This window comes from Callithrix jacchus, chromosome 2 (assembly GCF_049354715.1).
Source record: "Callithrix jacchus isolate 240 chromosome 2, calJac240_pri, whole genome shotgun sequence".
NCBI lineage: Eukaryota > Metazoa > Chordata > Mammalia > Primates > Cebidae > Callithrix > Callithrix jacchus.
In genome coordinates, this window is record NC_133503.1 from 76,749,829 (window position 1) to 76,772,493 (window position 22,665).

A 22,665-nucleotide genomic window follows, 5' to 3' on the forward strand; every position below is an offset into this window, starting at 1 on the left:
GTTCTTCATTCTAGTTCACTCCCATAGGAATGACTTTAAGACCGCTGAGTCTGGGAAAATACTCTGTTCAAATATTTTGTCCATTTTCTTATTGAGGATTTGCTTTCTTATTACTGAGTTTTCATAGTTCTTTATATTCTGGTTTTCCTTGTTTTGTTTTGTTAATAGAGTTGGGGTCCCACTATGTTGCCCAGGCTGGTCTCAAACTCCTGGGCTCAAATGACCCTCTCCCCTTGGCCTCCAAAAGTGCTGTTACTACAGGCATAAGCCACCGTGCCCAGCCAGTTCTTTACATTCTGGATTTCAGTCCACTTGCAAATATTTTCTCCCTATCTGTAGCTTGTCTTTTAATAGTCTCTTTTGAAGAGAAGTTTTAAATGTTGGTAAAGTCCATTTATCAGTGCTGTTGTTTTATGAATTTTTTTAATGTTATATCAAAAAATTCTTTGCATAACTCAGCGTCACAATTTTCTCCCTTTTTAATAGAAGTTTTAGGAGTTACATTTAGATCTATGATGCATTTAGATTTAATTTATTTCCATGATGTAAGGTATGAGTGCAAGCTTTTTTTGTTTGTTTGTTTTGTCATATGGATACCTAGTTGTTTTGGCACATTTTGTATAAAAGGCTATGCTTTCTCCACTGAATTGTCTTTACACATTGGTCAAAAATCAGTTGCTCATCTATGTGTGAATCTGTTTCTATGCTCTCTTATTAAGTTCCTTTAACCTATTTGTGTATGTGTAGGCTCATTGTTTTTTAGATGAAATAACTGGAATCACCCTTTCCTCAGCTTTAGCTTATGATTAGTGGATTACTTATATATAAAACTTAAATTTTTGAGCCAAGAATTATGACTGAACCAAAGTAGAGAAAAGGAGTAAGTTGTAAAACTTTCAAAAACAACAAAAGAGGTTTATAAAGAATTTATCACCATCAAAAATAGAACGATTGTCTAAGGTCAAATTAAAATCATTTAAAATATTATGCCTTTTTAGTTGTATGTAGAAGCAGTTTTACATTCATAGTAATAATATATAACTAAGCATGTCCATTTCCATACATTTTAATTTTTAGGATTTCACATCTGTTTTATATCAAAACATTTTATCTATTTTGTTTGTTCCTTTATTCTACAGGATTAAGTTTGCAGCATGATATAGCCAGTTCTCATCTGAACAATTCAGTCACAGACTCTTACACAGAATACCAGAGTTTTGAAGAGAACTTCCCATCACCTGAACTGTTCAGAAAATCAGATTATTTAGGTAAGAAAGTAATTCCAACCTTAAATTGCTCTACTATAAAAATTATTCCTTTGTCCACAAATCCTCCAATGAATAAATGTCCCTTAAAGAAGGCATACTCTTCTTCCTCACCAACACCTCACTTCCTTGACCATTGCCCATTGTATTTCATTCCCAGTCACACAGTAGAGCAAAAGTAGATCAAGGAAGGATGAAGTAATGTCATTTAGCATTTATATGTAATGCACATCCAATTATTAATGAATTTTGCACCTAATGAATGTATACTTGTTCTCTTGAACCATGGGTTATCTTTTTTTTCCTGCACTTCTCTTTATTTTCAGCAAGTAACTTAAATGTTGGCTAGGCCAAGTCCCTGCTTGAATTTTCTCAACAAATTAAGAGTTATTTACATTTATTATATATATAAATGCAGCCTTAGGTTAATGATGGCAGATCAAATACATGCCTTACTCTACCATCTTGCAATGGCAGAAAACAGCTTTTTCTTTAAAGTAATACATTCATAAGGACAAAGATAATTGGGAAAAAAGGTACAAAGTTTGGAAAGTTAGAGATCAGATGGTTTGATACAGCAGACCTAAGAAATCGGAGTCCTAAACCAACAATGTGAATACCCTAGAAACAGCCAATTTGCACTATGGTGTCACAGAAAAGCTCATAATTTGGTTGTTCCAAATACTTATAAATAGATGTCAAAGACATGAAAGATGTGATGAACTGCTTGTTTACTGCTCAAAGGGAGCAAGGAGTTTTATTCTTTAGAATGTTTTAAAACAGAGACTCTAGACCAGAGAATACTAGGTACTGTTAATAGCAGGGATACTGTGGTATTTTGAAATGTCAGTCCCAGTTATTCATTTCTCTGTAGTATTGTATTCATACCCTCATAATGGGTGGAGTATTCTTTTCCACTCTTTGGCTTTGGGATTGGCCACATCACTTGCTTTCAGCAACAAACCAAATTTAAGAAAAGCTTTGAAATTGCTTAAATGATTGGGCCTGTATTCTTACACTTTTGCCATTATCATGAGAATGTATCCTAATTAGCTGCTGCCTCTCTTGTGGAACCCCAGAATGAGAGTTACAGAGTAGAGCAGCCCAGGCAATCCACTCACTGCAGAGAACTGCCCCAGCTCATCTGCAGAACTGTAATCTGAGTTACCTGAGCCAATAGACATGGGAACAAGAAATAAATGCTTTTCACTTTGTGCCACTGAGATTCTGTGGTTGTTTATTATACTACCAAAGCTGACTGCTGCAGATAATGTACTGAATGTTGGAGAGGGAATTAAGTAAAAGTGTACATCCTAAATTATGGGATCTGCTCACCCAATGCTTATTTCCACCCTACCCCAGCAGCCCATTTCTCTGTCAGTTTTCCAGACTTGAACCTTCTGTTGAGAAAATGGAAGATTATTTTCTCAGGAACTGATTACCTCAGAAGAAAATATCTAAAATACTGACCTCAGGAGTGCTCAGTGAAACTGACCAGACAGAAGACCCTACAGTGAAGCCAGCTGTGTAACAAGCACTGCCTAGGCCATAAGGATACCACTTAGCCTTTTAGGACCCACTTTTAAATATGAACAGAGAGCCAAGGATCACCAGATTTCTGAGGAAAGCCTCTAACATTAAAAAGAAATATCAAAACAAAACAAAATGTGGGAATGGTGTCAGCAAGATGTTGAAACAGGAAGCTGTGGACCTGCCTGCTCCTTATGGACACACCAATTCAACAGCAATACATGGACCAACTTCCTTTGAGAGAAATTCAGAAAACAGTTGACAGGTTCTTGCACCCTGGCAAGCATGGGGCCAGCCACATCAAAGCCAGTAGGAAAATTTGAGACATCCTCACCATAATTCCTACTCCTAGCACAGCACCATATAATTGTAAGGAAACCCATACCACAGCTTTCAGCTTCTCCCTGAGGGGAAGAGCAGAATAAGGGACTGGATGATACATCCAGTGTTCTAAATTCTCTGAGGAATGCCTGAGGCAACTGACTTCTGTCTTGACAGTCTTAGAGCGCTGATGGGAACCAACATGTCCAAGGTGCCTGGTGACTGCCGAGAACAAAGATAACAATTTGGTCTAGGACACAAACATTTGCCGTAGGCCCTCCACCTAGCTCCGTGCAGAGTCAGTGGGGAAAAAACGCAGATTCTAGCTTCAACCTGGGGAGAGAAAGAGTTGAACTCTGTGTTCAGTATTCTAACTTTTCAAGAGATGTTCTTTGCACTAGCTTCTGTCACACCTGTTTTAGAATGTAGACAGGATCTGTCATGTTCTAAATGCCTGAAGGCTAACAAGAACAAAGATGATGGTCTGGACTAGCACAGAGATTTGAGAGATCTCTGGATAGGCTTATATTGGTAAGGGTCTTCTGTATAATGCCAGTCTTCAAGACTGGGAGAAGTGGCTGTTTTGTCTAATGCATAGATACTGATACCAAGAGTCAAGGAAAATTAAGAAGCAGGGAAATGTAGTCTAAACAAAGGAATAAGATAAATCCACAGAAGCTGGCCCTAATGAAATGGAGATATACAAATTATCTGATAGCTAATTCAAAATAATCATTAAAAAGATGCTCAACAAGCTGAGAAGAATAATGAATGAACAAAATAAGACTTTCAACAAAAATAAAGTTTTAAAAAGAAAGAAAAAAATAGGAATTTTTGGACCTGAAGAATACTCTCACTGAACTGAGGACAGGCACAGTGGCTCATTCCTGTAATCCCAATGCTTTGGGAGGCTGAGGTGAGAGGATCAATTGAGGCTAGGAGTTTGACATTATAGTGAGCTATGATTATGCGACTGCACTTCAGCCTGGGTGACAAAGCAAGACCTCTCTTAAATAAAAAAAAGATAAAAGAAAACTTCAGTAGAGCAATATAACAGCAGACTAGCTCAGGAAGAATAAAGAATTAGTGAGCTTGAAGACAGCTCATTTTTAAAGACTCCAAAAGCAATTGCAACAAAAACAAAAATTGACAAATGGGACCTAATTAAACTGAAGAGCTTCTGCACAGCAAAATAAACCATCAACATAGTAAACAGACAACCTACAGAATGGGAGAAAGTATTTGCAAACTGTACATCCAACGAAGATCTAATATCCAGAATCTATAAGGAATTTAATCAGAAAGAAAAAACCAATCTCATTAAAAAATGGGCAATGGACATGAATATAAAGAAGACTAAATGAGTATGTCTTCTTCTCATTAGAGAAATGCAGTTCAAAAACCACAATGAGATACCATCTCATACCAGTCAAGGTGGCTATTATTAAAAAGTCAAAAAATAACATGTTTGTGAGATTGTAGAGAAAAGGGAAAGCTTATACGTTGTTGGGGAATTGGAATATATGAGTTCAGCCAATGTGGAAAGAAGTTTGCAGATTTTCTCAAAAAACCTAGAACTGTCATTTGACCCAGCAATCCCATTACTGTGGATATATTTCCAAAGGAATCATTCTATAAAGACACATGAACACATATGTTTGTTGCAGCACTTTCCCAATAGCAAAGACATGGAACCAACTTAAATGCCCATCAGTGGTAGACTGGATAAAGAAAGTGTGGTACGTGTACACCGTAGAATACTACACAGCCATAAAAAAGAATGAAATCATATATTTTGCATCAACATGGATGCAGCTGGAGACTGTTATCCTAAGAAAATTAATGCAGGAACAGAAAACCAAATACTGTATGTTCTCATTTATAAGTGGGAACTAAACATTGAGGACACATGGACACAAAGAAGGGAACAATAGACACTGGGGCTTGCTTGAGGTTGGAGGGTGAGAAGAGGGTGAAGATTGAAAAATACCTATTGGATACTATGCTCACTATCTGAGTGACAAGACCATTTGTACATCAAGCGTCAGTGACACACAGTTTACCCATGTAACAAACCTGCACATGTACCCCCTATATCTAAAATAAAAGTTGGGAGAAAAATAAAGGTCATTTAGCATTATGCCATAGTGAAGAAAAAAGAATGAAAAGATTGAAGATATCCTAAGAGACTTGTGAGCCACTATCAAGCAGACCAATGTTTGTATCATGGGAGTCCCAGAGAAGAAGAGAAAAAGGACTAGAAAGTGTATTCAAAGAAATAGTGGCTAAAAACATCCCAAATCTGGGGAATGAAATGGACATTTAGATCCAGGGAGCCCAGTGGACCCAAGTAAAAGGAACCCAATAAATCCAGACTGAGATACACTATAACTGATTTGTCAAAAGTCATATACAAAGAGAATTTTGAAAGCAACAAGTAAAAAGTGACTCAACATGTACAAGGGAACCCCCATGAAACTATGAGTGGATTTCTCAGCAGAAACCTTATAGATCAGAGAAAATGGGATGATATATTCAAAGTGTTGACAGAAAAATGATCAACCAAGAGCAGTATACCCAGAAAAACTGTCTTTCAAAAATGAAGAGACAAGGAGTTTCCCAGACAGAAAAGCTGAGGGAGTTCACAATGACTAGACCTGATTTACAAGAAATGCTGAAGGGAGTTATTTAAGTTGAAACTCAAGGATGCTAAACAGCAACATGAAAGTATAAAACTCAAGGTAAATATATAGATAAATACAGAATACAGTAATACCGTAAAGATAGTTTACTATTACAATAGTAGGGTAATAGTATACTGTATAGAATACGGTAATATTGTAATAGTAGTATACCAGAATTAAATCACTTTAAATTCTGATTTATGAGTTAAAAGATAAAAATGTTAAAAACTAACTGAAGATGTTAATAATACAACATAAATAAATTGTCATATGAATAAAGTACAGGAGGGGAAAAAGTAAAAGTATAGTTTTTGTATGCAATTGAAATTATCAGCTTAGACTGTCACAACTATATAACATTTTATGTAAGCCCCGTGGTCAAGACAAACAAAATTGCTGTGGAAGACACACAAAAGAAAAAGAAAAGCATTCTCAGTTACATAAAAAACAGTGGAACACAATGGAAGATAGCACTAAAGGAAAGAGGGACAAAGGAAACACAAGACAGAAACAATTAGTGAAATGACAATAAGTCCTTATCTGTCAATAATTATTTTAAATAAGTTAAACTTCCCAATCAAAACACAGAGTGACTGAATGGATAAAAGAACAAGATCTAATGATGTGATGTCTACAGGTGACCCTCTTTAGATTTAAGGATACATACACTAAAAGTGGAGAGATGGAAAAAGATATTCCATACAAATGGTAACCAAAAGAGAGCAGGGGTAGCTATATTAATGAAAGACAAGACAGACTTTAAATCCAAAACAGTCATAAGAGACAAGAAAAATATATAATAATAAAAGGGTCAGTTCACCAGGAAGATAGACAGTTATAGATACATATGCACCCAACATCAGCACCTAAATATGTAAAACAGACAATGATATAACTGAAGGGAAACATAGCAATACAATAATTGTGGGGTATTCAATATAACCCAGTTTTAACAATGGATAAAACATTCAGACAGAAAACAGGTAAGCAAACAGCAGACTTGAACAGTGCTGTTGACCACATGGACCTAACATATATACAAAACATTCTACCCAACAGTGGCAGAATATATATTTCTCTCATGCACAGATAAGACATTCTCCATAATAGATCATGTTATGTCACAAAACAAGCCTTAAAAAATGAAAGATTGAAAACATACCAAGTATCTTTTCTGACCACAATGGAACAAAACTAGAAATCAGTAGCAGAAGGAATACTGGAAAATCACAAATATGTGGAAATTTAACATAGGCTTGAATAACCAGTGAGTAAAAGAAGAAATCAAAAGGGAAATTAGAAAATATCTTGAGACAAAAGCGCAACATATTAAAACATATGGGATATAGCAAAAGCAGTACTGAGGAAATTTTATAGCAATAAATAACTACATGTGAAAAGAAAAATTTCAAATAAGCTAGTGTTATGCCTCAAGGAACTAGAAAAAAGAACCAACAGCCAAATATTATCAGATGTAAGGAAATAATAGAGCAGAAATAAATGGAACAGAGAATGGAAAAAAATAGAAAAAAATCAGTGAAACTAAGAGTTGGTTTTTTAAAAAGACATATTTGGCAAACTTTTAGTTAGATTAAGAAAACAAGAAGACTCGATAAAATCCAAAGTGCAAGAGGAGACATTATACCTGTTGCCTCAGAAACAAAAATATTTATCAAACTGCTATGCCTAATTATCGGACAATAAATTGAATAACCTAGAAAGAAGAAATTTCTAGAAACATATAACCTACTAAGACTGAGTCATGAAGAAATAAACTTTGGACAGACCTATAACTAGTAAGGAGATTGAACCAGTAATCAAGAACTTTACAACAAAGAAAAGTCCAGGACCAGATGGCTTCACTGGTGAATTCTACCAAACATTTAAGAATATTTAATTCCAATTCTTCTTAAACTCTTCTAAAAAATTAAAGAGTAAAAAACACTTTCTAACGAATTCTTTGAGACCTCATGCTAAAGCAAGGTAAATTCTATAAGCAAAGACAACTATAAGACAATATCCCTGATGAACATAGATGTAAAAATCCTCAACAAAATACTAGCAGTTCAAATTCATCTGTACATTTAAAGGATAATATACCATGACCAAGTGGCATTTATCTCTGGAATGCAAGGATAGTTCCATATATAAAAATCAACTAAAGTGATACACCATATCAACAGAATAAAGGGTAACAGTTACACAATAATTTCAATAGATACAGCAAAAGGATTTGGCAAAATTCAATATCTTTTATGATAAAAACTCTCAAAGTAGGAACAGAAGGCAATTACCTCAACATAATAAAGATCATATATGAGAAGCCCATGGCTAACATCTTACTCAGTAGTGAAAAACTGAAAGCTGTTCCTCAAATATCAGGAAGTATGCTGAATACTTTTATTCAAAATAGTCGTAGCCAGAGCAATTAGGCAACAAAAAAATAAAAAGTGTCTAAGTTGAATAGAAGTAATATAATCCATATCTGCAGAGGACATGATCTTATATGTAAAACACTCTAAAGACACCACAAAAACTTATTTGTACGAATAAGTGAATTCAGTAAAATTATAGATTATAAATCAACATATGAAAATCAGTTGTGTTTCTATATACTAGCAATAAACTACCTGAAGAGGAAATAAAACAATTTCATTTACAATATCATCAAAAACTACAAAATACTTAGGAATAAACTTAAGAAGTAGGAGATATGTACTCTGAAAAACAATGATGAACAAAATTTAAAAAGATGCAAGCAAATGGGCACACATCCCATGTTTATGAGTTGAAGGACTTAATATTGTTAAAATTCCCATACACCAAAGCAATCTACAAATTTGATGCAATCTCTATCAAAGTCTCAATGGCATTAATAGAAATAACAAAGTGGCCAGGTGCAGTGACTCACACCTGTTATCCCAGCACTTTAGGAGGCCAAGGCAGGTGGTTCACGAGGTCAGGAGTTCAAGACCATCCTAGCCAATATGGTGAAACTCTGTCTCTACTAAAAATACAAAAAATTAGCCAGGCATGGTGGTGCATGTCTATAATCCCAGCTACTCAGGAGGCTAAGGCGGGAGAATCACTTGAACCCAGTAGGCAGAGGTTGCAGTGAGCCAAGATCATGCCCCTACACTCCAGCTTGGGAAATAGAATGAGACTCCATCTCAAAGAAAGAAAGAAAGAAAGAAAGAAAGAAAGAAAGAAAGAAAGAAAGAAAGAAAGAAAGAAATAGCAAAGCAGCCCTGAATTGTATATGGAACCAGAAAGGAGCTCAAATAGCCAAAACAATCTTGAGAAGAACAAAGTAGGAGCATCATACTTCCTGATTTCAAAATACATTGCAATACTATAGTAATTCAAGCAGTATGGTACTGTCATAAGAGAAATGAATCCATATGGCCAACTTATTTTTGACAGGTTGAAGTACCAAGAATACACAATGAAGGAATGATACTTTCTTCAACAAATGCTATTGGGAAAACTGAGTATCTACATATAAAATAATGAAATTAAACATTGACACGATACATAATAATTAATTCAAAATGTATTAAATAGTTAAATATAAGACCTGAAGCTGTAAAATTCCTAGAAGAAAACACAGGGGAAAAGCTTCATAAAATTAGTCTTAGTGGTGATTTCATGGATGTGATGCCAAAAGTTTAGGCAACAGGAGCAGTAACAAGTGACATGTCATCAAACTAAAAGGCTTCTGCACAGCAAAAGAAACAATTAACAGAGTAAACACACAACCTACAAAAATGGGAGAAAATAGAGGAGGGGACTCAAGATGGCACTGTGAAAACAACCCAGGATTGGAGCCCGCGTTGAATCCGCAAACGGTGAGTCAGTGCTGCATTTCCAGACTGATCTTTGTTGCCCACAGAACGGGGAAACTCCCAAGTATAAAAAGACACGGGACGCCAGGCAGTAGGTCTGCCTGGCGAAGCCGGCAGCCGGGGCGGCGGCGGCCGGCCCTACCCAGCAATCCCCACAGGGCGCGCTTGTCCGGGTGCCTTGTTGAACCGGCAACCTGAGACTTGAGAGGGCTGGACTTGAGACTGAACGAGACTTGCACAGTAGCCCAGCCCAGGGGATTGCAGGGACAGATCGTTTGGGATACCCAGTGGGACGAACAAAACCGCGATTTCAAACTACCCCAAGCAGACGGCCCGAGATGCTCTGTGGGGGAGGGGCGTCCACCACTACTGAGGCAACCCACCTCAACTGAGATACACGCCCACGGCTGACACAGCCAGCCATTGCCGAGGCAACCCGCCCCAACTGAGATACGCGCCCACTGCTGACGCAGCCAGCCGTTGCTGAGGCAACCCGTCCCTACTAAGATACATGCCCACTGCTGACGCAGCCTGCCATTGCTGAGGCAACACTCTACAACGAAGAGACTCTGCCACAGGGCGTGGCGGAGACCACAGCAGAGCCTGCAGGAACAGGGCGAATCACACAACAGCAGGGCGGAGCCTGGCAACCAAACAGTGGCTAGTCAGCCTTCTAGCTGGGCAGGACACCTCATCGAACATCCAAAAATAAACCCCAAACCCCTCAACACAGAGCATTTGAGAAAAAAAAAAAAAAGGGTTTTTTAATGAGCTCTGTTGCAGCAGAATCAAACATAGCAGCCTAACAGCCCTGAAGGAACATCAGAGCGCACAGCTCAGCAATTAAACCCCCATAAAGTACAAACTGTCTCCTCAAGCAGCTCCCTGACCCCTCTATATCCAAAAGACTGACATTAGGCAGGCATCATCCTGGGACAAAGATAGCAGAAAAAGAAACTGGTAGCATCCCTCACTGTGCCACAGCTGCTAGAGGTGCACCCCAGACAAGCAGGGTCTGGAGTGGACCTCAGCAGTCGTACAGCGAAGGGGCTAGACTGGTAGAAGGAAAACCAAGCAACAGAAATACTTCATCATCAACATTCTGGGTGTCCACTCAGAGACCCAATCGAAAAATCAGCAACTACGCAGATGACCAGCGGACAAATCCACAAAGATGGGAAGAAACCAGTGCAAAAAGGAGGAAAACATCCGAAACCAGAACACCTCGCCTCCTAGAAAGGACCAAAACTCCTCACCAGCAAGGGAACAAAGCTGGACGGAGAATGACTGTGACGAAATGACGGAATTAGACTTCAGAAGATGGGTAATGAGAAACTTTTGTGAGCTAAAAGATCATGTATTAAATCAATGCAAAGAAACTAAGAACCTTGAAAAAAGATTTGAAAAAAGATTCGAGGAAATGATAACAAGAATGGATAACTTAGAGAGGAATATGAATGAATTAAAGGAGCTGAAAAACACAATACGAGAACTTCGCGAAGCAAACGCAAGTTTCAATAGCCGAATTGACCAAGCAGAAGAAAGAATATCTGAAGTCGAAGACCAACTCAATGAAATAAAACGAGAAACCAAGATCAGAGAAAAAAGCGCAAAAAGGAATGAACAAAGTCTCCAAGAAATGTGGGACTACGTGAAAAGACCTAACCTACATTTGATAGGTCTACCAGAAGGGGACGAAGAGAATGAATCTAAGCTGGAAAATACTCTTCAGGACATCATCCAGGAAAATTTCCCCCACCTAGGAAGACAGGCCAACACTCAATTGCAGGAAATACAGAGAACACCACAAAGATATTCCGCAAGAAGAGCAACCCCAAGGCACATAATCATCAGATTCAACAGGGTTGAAATAAAGGAGAGAATACTAAGGGCAGCCAGAGAGAAAGGTCGGGTCACCCACAAAGGGAAGCCCATCAGACTCACAGCAGATCTCTCGGCAGAAACACTACAAGCCAGAAGAGAGTGGGGGCCAATATTCAACATCCTTAAAGAAAAGAACTTTCAACCCAGAATTTCATATCCAGCCAAACTGAGCTTCAGAAGTGAAGGAAAAATAAAATCCTTTGCGAACAAGCAAGTACTCAGAGATTTTGTCACCACCAGGCCTGCTTTACAAGAGCTCCTAAAAGAGGCACTACACATAGAAAGGATCAACCAGTACCAGCCATTCCAAAATCACACTGAATGCTAAAGAGCTTCAACATAATGAACAATCTACAACAACTAACAGGCAAAACAGCCAGTTAGCATCAAAATGGCAGTATCAAATTCACACAAAACAATATTAACCCTAAATGTAAATGGACTAAATGCACCAATCAAAAGACACAGACTGGCAAATTGGATAAAAATCCAAAACCCATCAGTGTGCTGTATACAGGAAACCCATCTCACATGCAAGGATACACAAAGGCTCAAAATAAAGGGATGGAGGAAGATTTACCAAGCTAATGGAAAGCAAAAAAAAAGCAGGAGTTGCAATTCTCATCTCTGATAAAATAGACTTTAAAGCAACAAAGATCAAAAGAGACAAAGAAGGCCATTACATAATGGTAAAAGGATCAATACAACAAGAAGAGCTAACGATCCTAAACATATATGGACCCAATGCAGGAGCACCCAGATACATAAGGCAAGTTCTTAATGACTTACAAAGAGACTTAGACTCCCACACAATAATAGTGGGAGACTTTAACACTCCACTGTCAATATTAAGACAGATCAACCAGACAGAAAATCAACAAGGATATCCAGGGCTTGAACTCAGACCTGGAGCAAGCAAACCTGATAGACATTTACAGAACTCTCCACCCCAAATCCACAGAATACACATTCTTCTCAGCACCACATCACACCTACTCTAAAATCGACCACATAATTGGAAGTAAAGCACTGCTCAACAAATGCAAAACAACTTAAATCATAACAAACAGCCTCTCAGACCATAGTGCAATCAAGTTAGAACTCAGAATTCAGAAACCGACCCAGAACCGCACAGCTTCATGGAAACTGAACAACTGGCTCTTGAATGTTGACTGGGTAAACAACGAAATGAAGGCAGAAATAAAGAAGTTCTTCGAAACCAATGAGAACAAAGACACAACGTGCCAGAACCTCTGGGACACATTTAAAGCAGTCTCTAGAGGAAAGTATATAGCAATAAGTGCCCATATGAGGAGAATAGAGAGATCCAAAATTGACACCCTATCGTCAAAATTGAAAGAGCTAGAGGAGCAAGATCAAAAAAACTCAAAACCCAGCAGAAGACAAGAAATAACTAAGATCAGAGCTGAGCTGAAGGAGATTGAGACACGAAAAACCCTTCAAAAAATCAATAAATCCAAGAGCTGGTTTTTTGAAAAGATCAACAAAATAGACAGATCACTAGCCAGATTGATTAAAAATAAAAGAGAGAACAACCAAATAGATGCAATAAAAAATGATAAAGGGGAAATCACCACAGATTCCACAGAAATTCAAACCATCATCAGAGAATATTACAAACAACTCTATGCGCATAAACTAGTAAACCTGGAAGAAATGGATAAATTCCTGGACTCCTGGGTCCTCCCAAGCCTAAACCAGGAGGAAGCTAAAACTATGAATAGACCAATAACAAGGTCTGAAGTTGAGGCAGCAATTAAGAGCCTACCACACAAAAAAAGCCCAGGTCCAGACGGGTTCACAGCCGAATTCTACCAGACACACAAGGAGGAGCTGGTACCATTCCTTCTAAAACTATTTCAAACAATCCAAAAAGAGGGAATCCTTCCCAAATCATTTTATGAGACCAACATCATCCTGATACCAAAGCCCGGCAGAGACCCAATGAGAAAAGAAAACTTCAGGCCGATATCCATGATGAACATAGATGCAAAAATCTTCAATAAAATATTGGCAAGCCGATTGCAACAGCAAATCAAAAAACTTATTCATCATGATCAAGTAGGATTCATCCCAGGGATGCAAGGCTGGTTCAACATACGCAAGTCTATCAACGTAATTCACCACATAAACAGAACCAAAAACAAAAACCACATGATTATCTCAATTGACACAGAGAAGGCATTTGACAAAATTCAACAGCCCTTTATGCTAAAAACCCTCAATAAACTTGGTATCGATGGAACGTATCTCAAAGTAATAAAAGCTATTTATGACAAACCAACAGCCAATATCATACTGAATGGGCAAAAACTGGAAGCATTCCCTTTAAAATCTGGCACTAGACAAGGATGCCCTCTCTCACCACTCCTATTCAATATAGTACTGAAAGTTCTAGCCAGAGCAATCAGGCAAGAAAAAGAAATAAAGGGTATTCAAATAGGAAAGGTGGAAGCCAAATTGTCTCTATTTGCAGACGACATGATAGTATACCTAGAAGACCCCATCACCTCAGCCCAAAAACTCCTGAAACTGATAAGCAACTTCAGTAAAGTCTCAGGATATAAAATCAATGTGCAAAAATCACAAGCATTCGTCTACACCAACAACAGACTTAAAGAAAGCCAAATCAAGAGCGAACTGCCATTCGCAATTGCTACAAAAAGAATAAAATACCTTGGAATACAACTCACAAGGAACGTAAGAGACCTCTACAAGGAGAACTACAAACCACTGCTCAACGAAATCAGAGAGGACACAAACAGATGGAGAAACATTCCATGTTCATGGTTAGGAAGAATTAATATCGTGAAAATGGCTATACTGCCCAAAGTAATTTACAGAATCAATGCTATCCCCATCAAGCTACCACTGACTTTCTTCACAGAACTGGAAAAAACCACCATGAACTTCATATGGAACCAAAAGAGTGCCCGCATAGCCAAGTCAATTCTAAGCAAAAAGAACACAGCGGGGGGCATCACACTACCGGATTTCAAACTATACTACAAGGCTACAGTAATCAAAACAGCATGGTACTGGTACCAAAACAGAGATATAGACCAATGGAACAAAACAGAGGCACTGGAGGCAACACAACATACATACAACTATACAGTCTTTGATAAACCTGACAAAAACAAGCAATGGGGAAAGGATTCCATGTTTAACAAATGGTGTTGGGAAAACTGGCTAGCCATGTGCAGAAAGCAGAAACTGGACCCCTTCCTGACACCTTACACTAAAATTAACTCCAGATGGATTAAAGACTTAAACATAAGACCTGGCACTATAAAAACCCTAGAAGGAAATCTAGGCAAAACTATCCAGGACATAGGAGTAGGCAAGGACTTTATGAACAAAACACCAAAAGCATTGGCAACAAAAGCCAAAATAGACAAATGGGACCTAATGAAACTCCACAGCTTCTGCACGGCAAAAGAAACAGTCACTAGAGTGGATCGGCAACCAACAGAATGGGAAAAAATTTTCGCAGTCTACCCATCTGACAAAGGGTTGATATCCAGAATTTACAAAGAACTCAAACAGATTTACAGGAAAAAAACAAACAAGGCCATTCAAAAGTGGGCAAAGGAGATGAACAGACACTTTACGAAAGAAGACATATATGAGGCCAACAATCATATGAAAAAATGCTCATCGTCACTGGTCATCAGAGAGATGCAAATCAAAACCACATTGAGATACCATCTCACGCCAGTTAGAATGGCGATCATTAAAAAATCTGGAGACAACAGATGCTGGAGAGGATGTGGAGAAAAAGGAACACTTCTACACTGTTGGTGGGAGTGTAAATTAGTTCAACCATTGTGGAAAACAGTGTGGCGATTCCTCAAGGCCTTCGAAATAGAAATTCCATTTGACCCAGCAATCCCATTACTGGGTATATATCCAAAAGACTATAAATAGTTCTACTATAAGGACACATGTACACGAATGTTCATTGCAGCACTGTTTACAATAGCAAAGACCTGGAATCAACCCAAATGCCCATTGATAATAGACTGGATTGGAAAAATGTGGCACATATACACCATGGAATATTATGCAGCAATCAGAAATGATGAGTTTGTGTCGTTTGTAGGGACATGGATGAATCTGGAGAACGTCATCCTCAGCAAACTGACACAAGAACAAAAAATGAAACACCGCATATTCTCACTCATAGGTGGGTGATGAAAAATGAGAACACATGGACACAGAAAGGGGAGTACTAAACACTAGGGTCTATAGGGGGAAAAGGGGAGGGCCAGTGGGAGGGGGAGGTGGGGAGGGATAGCCTGGGGAGAAATGCCAAATGTGCGTGAAGGGGAGAAGAAAAGCAAAGCACACTGCCATGTGTGTACCTACGCAACTGTCTTGCATGCTATGCTCATGTACCCCAAAACCTAAAATCCAATAAAAAATTAAAAAAAAAAAATGGGAGAAAATATCTGTAAATCATATATCTGATAAAAGGGTAAATAACTAAAATGTATAAGGAACTCTTAAAACTGAATAGTAAAACGAAACAAAAAGACAATCTAATTTTAAAAATAGACAAAGAACTTGAATAGATATTTCTCCAAAGCAGCAGCAATAGCCAATAAGTATATAAAAAATGTTCATCGTTAATCATCAGGAATATGCAAATCAAAACCATGATATCACCTCACACTTGTTAAGATGGCTATTATCGGCCAGGCGTGGTGGCTCAAGCCTGTAATCCCAGCACTTTGGGAGGCCGAGGCAGGTGGATCACGAGGTCAAGAGATCGAGACCATCCTGGTCAATATGGTGAAACCCTGTCTCTACTAAAAATACAAAAAATTAGCTGGGTATGTTGGCACGTGCCTGTAAATTCCAGCTACTCAGGAGGCTGAGGCAGGAGAATTGCCTGAACCCAGGAGACGGAGGTTGCGGTGAGCCGAGATCGCGCCATTGCACTCCAGCTTGGGTAACAAGAGCAAAACTCCATCTCAAAAAATAAATAAATTAAAAAAGATGGCTATTATCAAAAAACAAAAGATAACAAATGTTGGCAAGGGTTTGGATAAATTAGAACCCTTGTACACTGTTGGTGGGAATGTAAAATGGCACAGCGGCTATGGAAACAGTATGGAGGTGTGTCTAAAAATTAAAAACAGAATCACCATGTGGTCCAGCAATCCCGCTTATGAATATCCAGAATAATTAAAATCAGGATCTCAAAGAGATACTAGCATTCCCTTAATCACCTCAGCATTATTCACAGTAGCCAAGATGTGGGAAAATACTTAAATGTTCATTGATAATAAATGGATTTAAAAATGTGGTGTATACATACAATGGAATATTATTCAGCCTTAAAGAGAAATCCTGCAATTTGTGACAACATGGATGAACCTTGAGGACATTATGTTAAATGAAATAAGCCAGTCACAGAAGGCCAAATACTTCATGTTTCCACTCATAAGTTATCTAAAATAGTCAAACTCATAGAAGCAGAGAGTAGGATGATGTTTGACAGGATCTCGCAGAATGGGAAAATTGGGAGTTCCTATCAATGGTTATTAAGTTTCACTTACACATATAAGAGTGAGTTCTAGAGAGCTGCTATAGAACACTGTGCCTTTAGTTAGCAACACTGGATTGTATACTTGAAAGTTTGAGTGTAGCTTTCATGTGAAGTGTTCTAACAATAAAGAAGAGGAATTTTAAAAATTAAAATGTTTAAACTTCTAAAATTAAAAAATCTTGAAACAAGAAAATTAAATAGGAAAAAGAATCAAGGGGAAATAGGAAGAAGGAGAAAATATTTTTTTAAATCTTCCTTGAGATAAGAAAATCCATATTTTATCCATTAAATAAGAATAGACTGTTATTTTAAAAAAGGGCTATTCGAAGAACAATGAAATGCAATAGCAGAATGGAAAACTCAGTAAAAGGATTAAAATATTAAGCTGAGATTTACTAGAAAAAAATAAGAAAAAAAGAGAAAGTAAAGATTAAAATTTAGAGGAAAAATGATAAGATAGAAGAACAGTATATGAAATCCAACATCAAATAATAGGAGTTCCTCAAAAAGATAATGGAAAAAAGGAAGAAAATTATGAAAGAAATAATTCGATAACATTTTTCAAGCTATAAATTATGAGTTTCCAGGTTAGAAGGACCATAGTGTGCCTAGTGCAGTAGATGAAAAACACCAAGGGACAGCATTATGAAATTCTAGAACACCAGGAGTGGAATAAATGGAATGGACTTATGCAGTTTGGTAGCATTTGAGATTAAATAGATTTAAAAATATATAGAGACTGGGAGTAGCAGCACACACTTGTAATTGCAGCACTTTGGAAGGCTGAGGCAGGTGGATCACTTGAGGTCAGGAGCTCAAGACAAGCCTGGCCAACATGGTGAAACTCTTGCCTCTACAAAATACAAAAATTAGCCTGGCATGGTAGTGGGTGCCTGTAATCTCAGTTATTCGGGAGTCTGAGGCAGGAGAATCACTTGAACCCAGGAGGCAGAGGTTGTGGTAAGCCAAGATCATACCACCACACTCTAGCCTGGGCAAGATATCAAGACTCTATCTCAAAAAAGCTTGTGGGGTGTGTGTGTGTGTGTGTGTGTGTGTGTGTGTGTGTGTAAAACTAAACAAATGAGGAAAGGGACTTGTATTGACTTCAGGAAAAACAAAAGGTGGTCTTGATATACCACCAGAGTAAACAGCATTTTTATAACATTTTATCATCATAATTTCTACATGAATATTAATCTACATTAATATGCAATATAACAATATGGGGACAATGGGAGGGGTAGGAAAGGTGGGGATAGCCTTATTCTTCCATAGTGGGAAGTCACTGGAAAGCTTAAAACTGATATTAAGTAATAGCAGTTTATGTACAGTTGTCCCTTGGTATCCATAGAGATTGGTTGCAAGACTTCCCTTGGATACCAAAATCTGTGGATGCTGATATAAAATGCCATGGTATTTGCATGTAGCCTATACACATCCTCCTATATACCTTAAATCATCTTTAGATTACTTATGATATTTAATACAATGTAAATGCTATATAAACAGTTGTTATACCATATTGTTTAGAGAATAATGACAAGAAAAAAAAAGTCTGCATATGTTGAATATGGATGCAATTTTTTCCTGAATATTTTCAGTCCATGGTTCATTGAATCCACAAATGTGGAACTCATAGATACAAAGGGCCGACTGTGTGTTACTTAGTGGTGTTATTTTTAATGGCACGTAGGCATAACATATATAAAATATAACAGGGAGCTCACATGTGTGCTACCTGTTTCTTAGATCAATAATCCTATGGTACAAAAGTCTAGAAAGGAAGACAGGGTAAGAGAACCAGAATAGAACATAGACTTACTACATTGATCCATCAGGCTTATTTTTTTTCTGTCTCATCCAAAACCTTCAATTATAATACCATCATTTGGTATGGGCTGGGGACCTAAGGTGAGGTGGGGTAACCCATCATTTGTAGGCTGTTGTTCCGTCTTACACTATCTCTTCTCTGCTGTTTTAGACTGGGAGTGTCCCAACTTAGAAGAACACATGCAGTGGAAGAATTCTACTCTTCTGGATACCAGTAAAGCAGTAGCGATAGAGAAGGCACCACAGTTTTCAAATGTCTCTGCAATTTTAAGTGAGTCACACATACAGAAGAACATTTCTTATCTATGTTGGAAAAGCAAAGTATTTTTTCTCTTGAATGATTTCTAAGCTAAGTTTATCAGTTGGATTGCCTTTGGCTACAGATAATATCTAATAATAGTATAAGTATGTATGAATTTACTTTTTTTTTTTGAGGTGGAGTCTTGCATTGTCACCTGGGCTGGAGTGCAATGGCACGATCTTGGCTCACTGCAACCTCCACCTCCCAGGTTCAAGCGATTCTCCTTTCCCAACCTCCCAAGTAGCTGGGATTATAGTTGCCCATCACCACACCTGGCTAATTTTTGTATTTTTAGTGGAGACAGGGTTTCACCATGTTGGCCAGGCTAGTCTCAAACTCCTGACCTCGTGATCCACCCACCTCGGCCTCCCAAAGTGCTGGGATTACAGGCGTGAGCCACTTTTTTTAATTAAAAAAATTTTAGCTTGGGGATCTTGCTATATTGCCCAGGCTGGATTTGAACTCCTAGGCTAAAGTGATGCTCCTGCTTCAGCCTCCCTACAGGCATGCCACTGCCCTGGGCTGGGTTTACTTTTTCAATAACTTTAAAATTTGAGATAGGGTCTCACTCTGTTGTCCAGGCTGGAGTGCAGTGGTACAGTCATAGTTCACTATGACCTCTAACTTCTGATCTCAAGTGATATTCCCAGTCTTAGCATCCGGAGTAACTAGGACTATAGGCAGGTACACCCACAATCAGCTAATTTATTTTTATTTACTTATTTTGAGACAGAGTCTTGCTCTGTCACTCAGGCTGGAATGTAGTGGCACGATCTTGGCTCACTGCAACCTCTGCCTCCCAGGTTCAAGCAATTCTTTTCCCTCAGCCTCCCTGGTAGCTGGGATTACAGGTGCATGCCACTACACCCAGCTAATTTTTGTATTTTCAGTAGAGACAGGGTTTTTCACCATGTTGGCCAGGCTGGTCTTGAACTCCTGACTTCAGGTGATCCACCTGCCTTGGGCTCCCAAAGTGCTGGGATTACAAGCATAAGCCACCACACCTGGCCACAACCAGCTAATTTAGACAATTTTTTGTGGAGATGGGGTCTTGTTATGTTGCCTAGGCTGGACTCAAACTCTTGGCCTCAAGAAGTTCTTCTATCTTGGCCTCCCAAAGTGCTGAGATTACAGGCATGAACCATTGCACCAAGCCTTTTATAACTTTATTTTGAACTATTTTTAGACTTTTCTTTTAGTCTTTTTTTTTTTTTCCTGTTACATGATCCTATCCTGGATCCCATGTCACATTTAATTGTTATTTCTCCCTAATATTCTGCAATTTGTAATAGTTCCTCAGTCTTTCAGATTACTGATGAGTTATTTTGTAGAATGTCCATTGGTTGGGATTTTTCTAGATATTTCCTCATGACAGGAATGAAGTTGTGGCCGGGAGCAGTGGCTCACACCTGTAGTCCCAGCACTTTGGGAGAGGAATGCTTGAGGCCAGGAGTTCGAGATCAGCCTGGGCAACATAGTGAGACCCCTATCTCTACAAAAAATAAAAAATGAGCCAGGTGTTGTGGTGCGTGCCTGTAGTCCCAGCTACTCAGGAGGCTGAGATGGGAGCATAAGATGATCACTTGAGCCCAGGAGGTCAAGGGTACAGTGAGTCATGTTTGTACCACTGAATTCCTGCCTGGGTGACAGAATGAGAATCTTCTCCAAAAAAAGTTGGGTAGGGGAATGAAGTTATGGAGTTTTGGGTAAGAATACCACAGAAATGATGTTTTGCCTTTGCAGTGCCTCATATTATGTCAAGGGGTTCGTGATTACTGGTGATGTTAAACTTCATCATTTGGTTAACCCAGTGTCTGCTGAGTTTCTCCAATTAAAAATTGCTGTTTTCTCTTTGTAATTTTTGAATATCTACAAAAAGATAGTTTGAGACTGTAAACTCTGTTTCTCCTAGAACTTTATTTCACTAATTTTAGCAGCTATCGAATGAGCCAGCTAACTTCAACCTATGTTACTGTGGTATCTGTCTAATGGTGTTTTTTTAGTCTACTCTTTCCTGCTATTTTTATTAATTAGAATTCTACTGTAAAAGAAGAACTTTCTCTTTTCTGCCATTTGTTTATTTATTTGGTTTCTTATTCACTGTATACTCGTGGATATTTATTCTATGGTTTGAAATCCAATACTTTCATCATTTATTTATTGAATTTATTTATTTATTTAATTCTAGTATTTATATAGAGTAGTTTCAGAAGTGTTAACTCAGGCCCCTGTAAAAAACACATTTAGTAAATAAATTACAGCATTTATGTACAGTTCTGTTTGTCTTTAGCATTATAGCATCCAGTCAAAATACTAATTTTCCAAAGTTATGTAAGTTCATTTTCTTCCCACTGCTCTTAGCATATGAGAAGTTATTCACTTGTAATATGTATAGTTAGACTTATTTATTATTGTTGGATTTACTTTTGCATTCACCTGTCCTGTTTGGTTTTGTTTATGTATTCAGGAATATGAAATATCACTGTGGTTTTAATAGTCATAGCTATATAAATATGTATTATCAGAAAATTATCACTTTTTCCTTCTTCCAGCTACCATTCTTCTCTTCTTTCTATCACTTTCTCACCTACCCTCTGTGGGTAACTGGTCTTTTTAGTTTTTGGCTTATCCTTCCTGTGTTTCTTTTATACAAAAATGGAGATATCTGTGTATTTCTTTATATCCTCCTCTTTGTTACATAAAGGGTAGCACGCTCTTTTTTCACTTTGATTTTCCACCTAATACTATGTAGTAGAAATCACTCCACGTTGGTTTACATAGAGATCTTCCTCTTATTTTTTACAGCCTCACAGTACTCCACTGTGTGGATGTACTTTTGTTTATTCAAAAATACCTGTAAATTGGGTATTTAGATTTCCCCCCAATATTTTGCCACTATAAACAATACTTAATGAATAAACTTATGATATATATTTTCATGTTATTGGCAGTGTGTCTTCAAGGTAGATTTCCAGAGGTAGACTATCTGGGTCAAAAGGTAAATGCATTTATTGTTTTATTAGGTATTGCCAAATTTTCCTCCAGAAGGATTATAACAGTTTGCATTCCCAACAGTAATGTGTCAAAGTGCTGGTCTCCCCATATCCTTACCAAGAATGTGTTGTCCATATTTTTTTTAAGTTTTGCTACTCTCATAGGTGAGAAATGGTATCTCTGTGCTATTTTAATTATATGTTTAAACTCACAATAATATAATTTCCATAATCATATGTGAGTTTAAACATTTTTGATATGTTTAAGTGTCATTTTTATTTGAAGAATATTGATCTTTTGTCTGTGACCTTTTTTTCATATGTAATGAATATTTTCTCCCAGTTTGTCAGTTGTCTTTTTGTTTATGATATTTTTTGTCATGCAAAAAATTTTTTATTTATATTAGGTTTATGTTTACCAGCCCAGAGCT

The 22,665-nt window shown here is 37.8% G+C and overlaps 1 protein-coding gene across 6 annotated transcripts in view; it reads left to right on the forward strand.

Annotated features, from left to right (window-relative positions):
* The window catches only part of MEIKIN (meiotic kinetochore factor), a 107,369-nt gene that overhangs the window by 15,016 nt on the left and 69,688 nt on the right, over window positions 1-22,665 (forward strand). For all 6 annotated transcript variants that reach the window (XM_035290918.3, XM_078364921.1, XM_035290917.3 and 3 more), the window contains exons 5-6: window positions 1,140-1,268; window positions 19,092-19,211. In XM_035290918.3, the coding sequence (XP_035146809.1) occupies window positions 1,140-1,268; window positions 19,092-19,211 (249 nt within the window). The remainder of the gene's footprint in view (window positions 1-1,139; window positions 1,269-19,091; window positions 19,212-22,665) is intronic.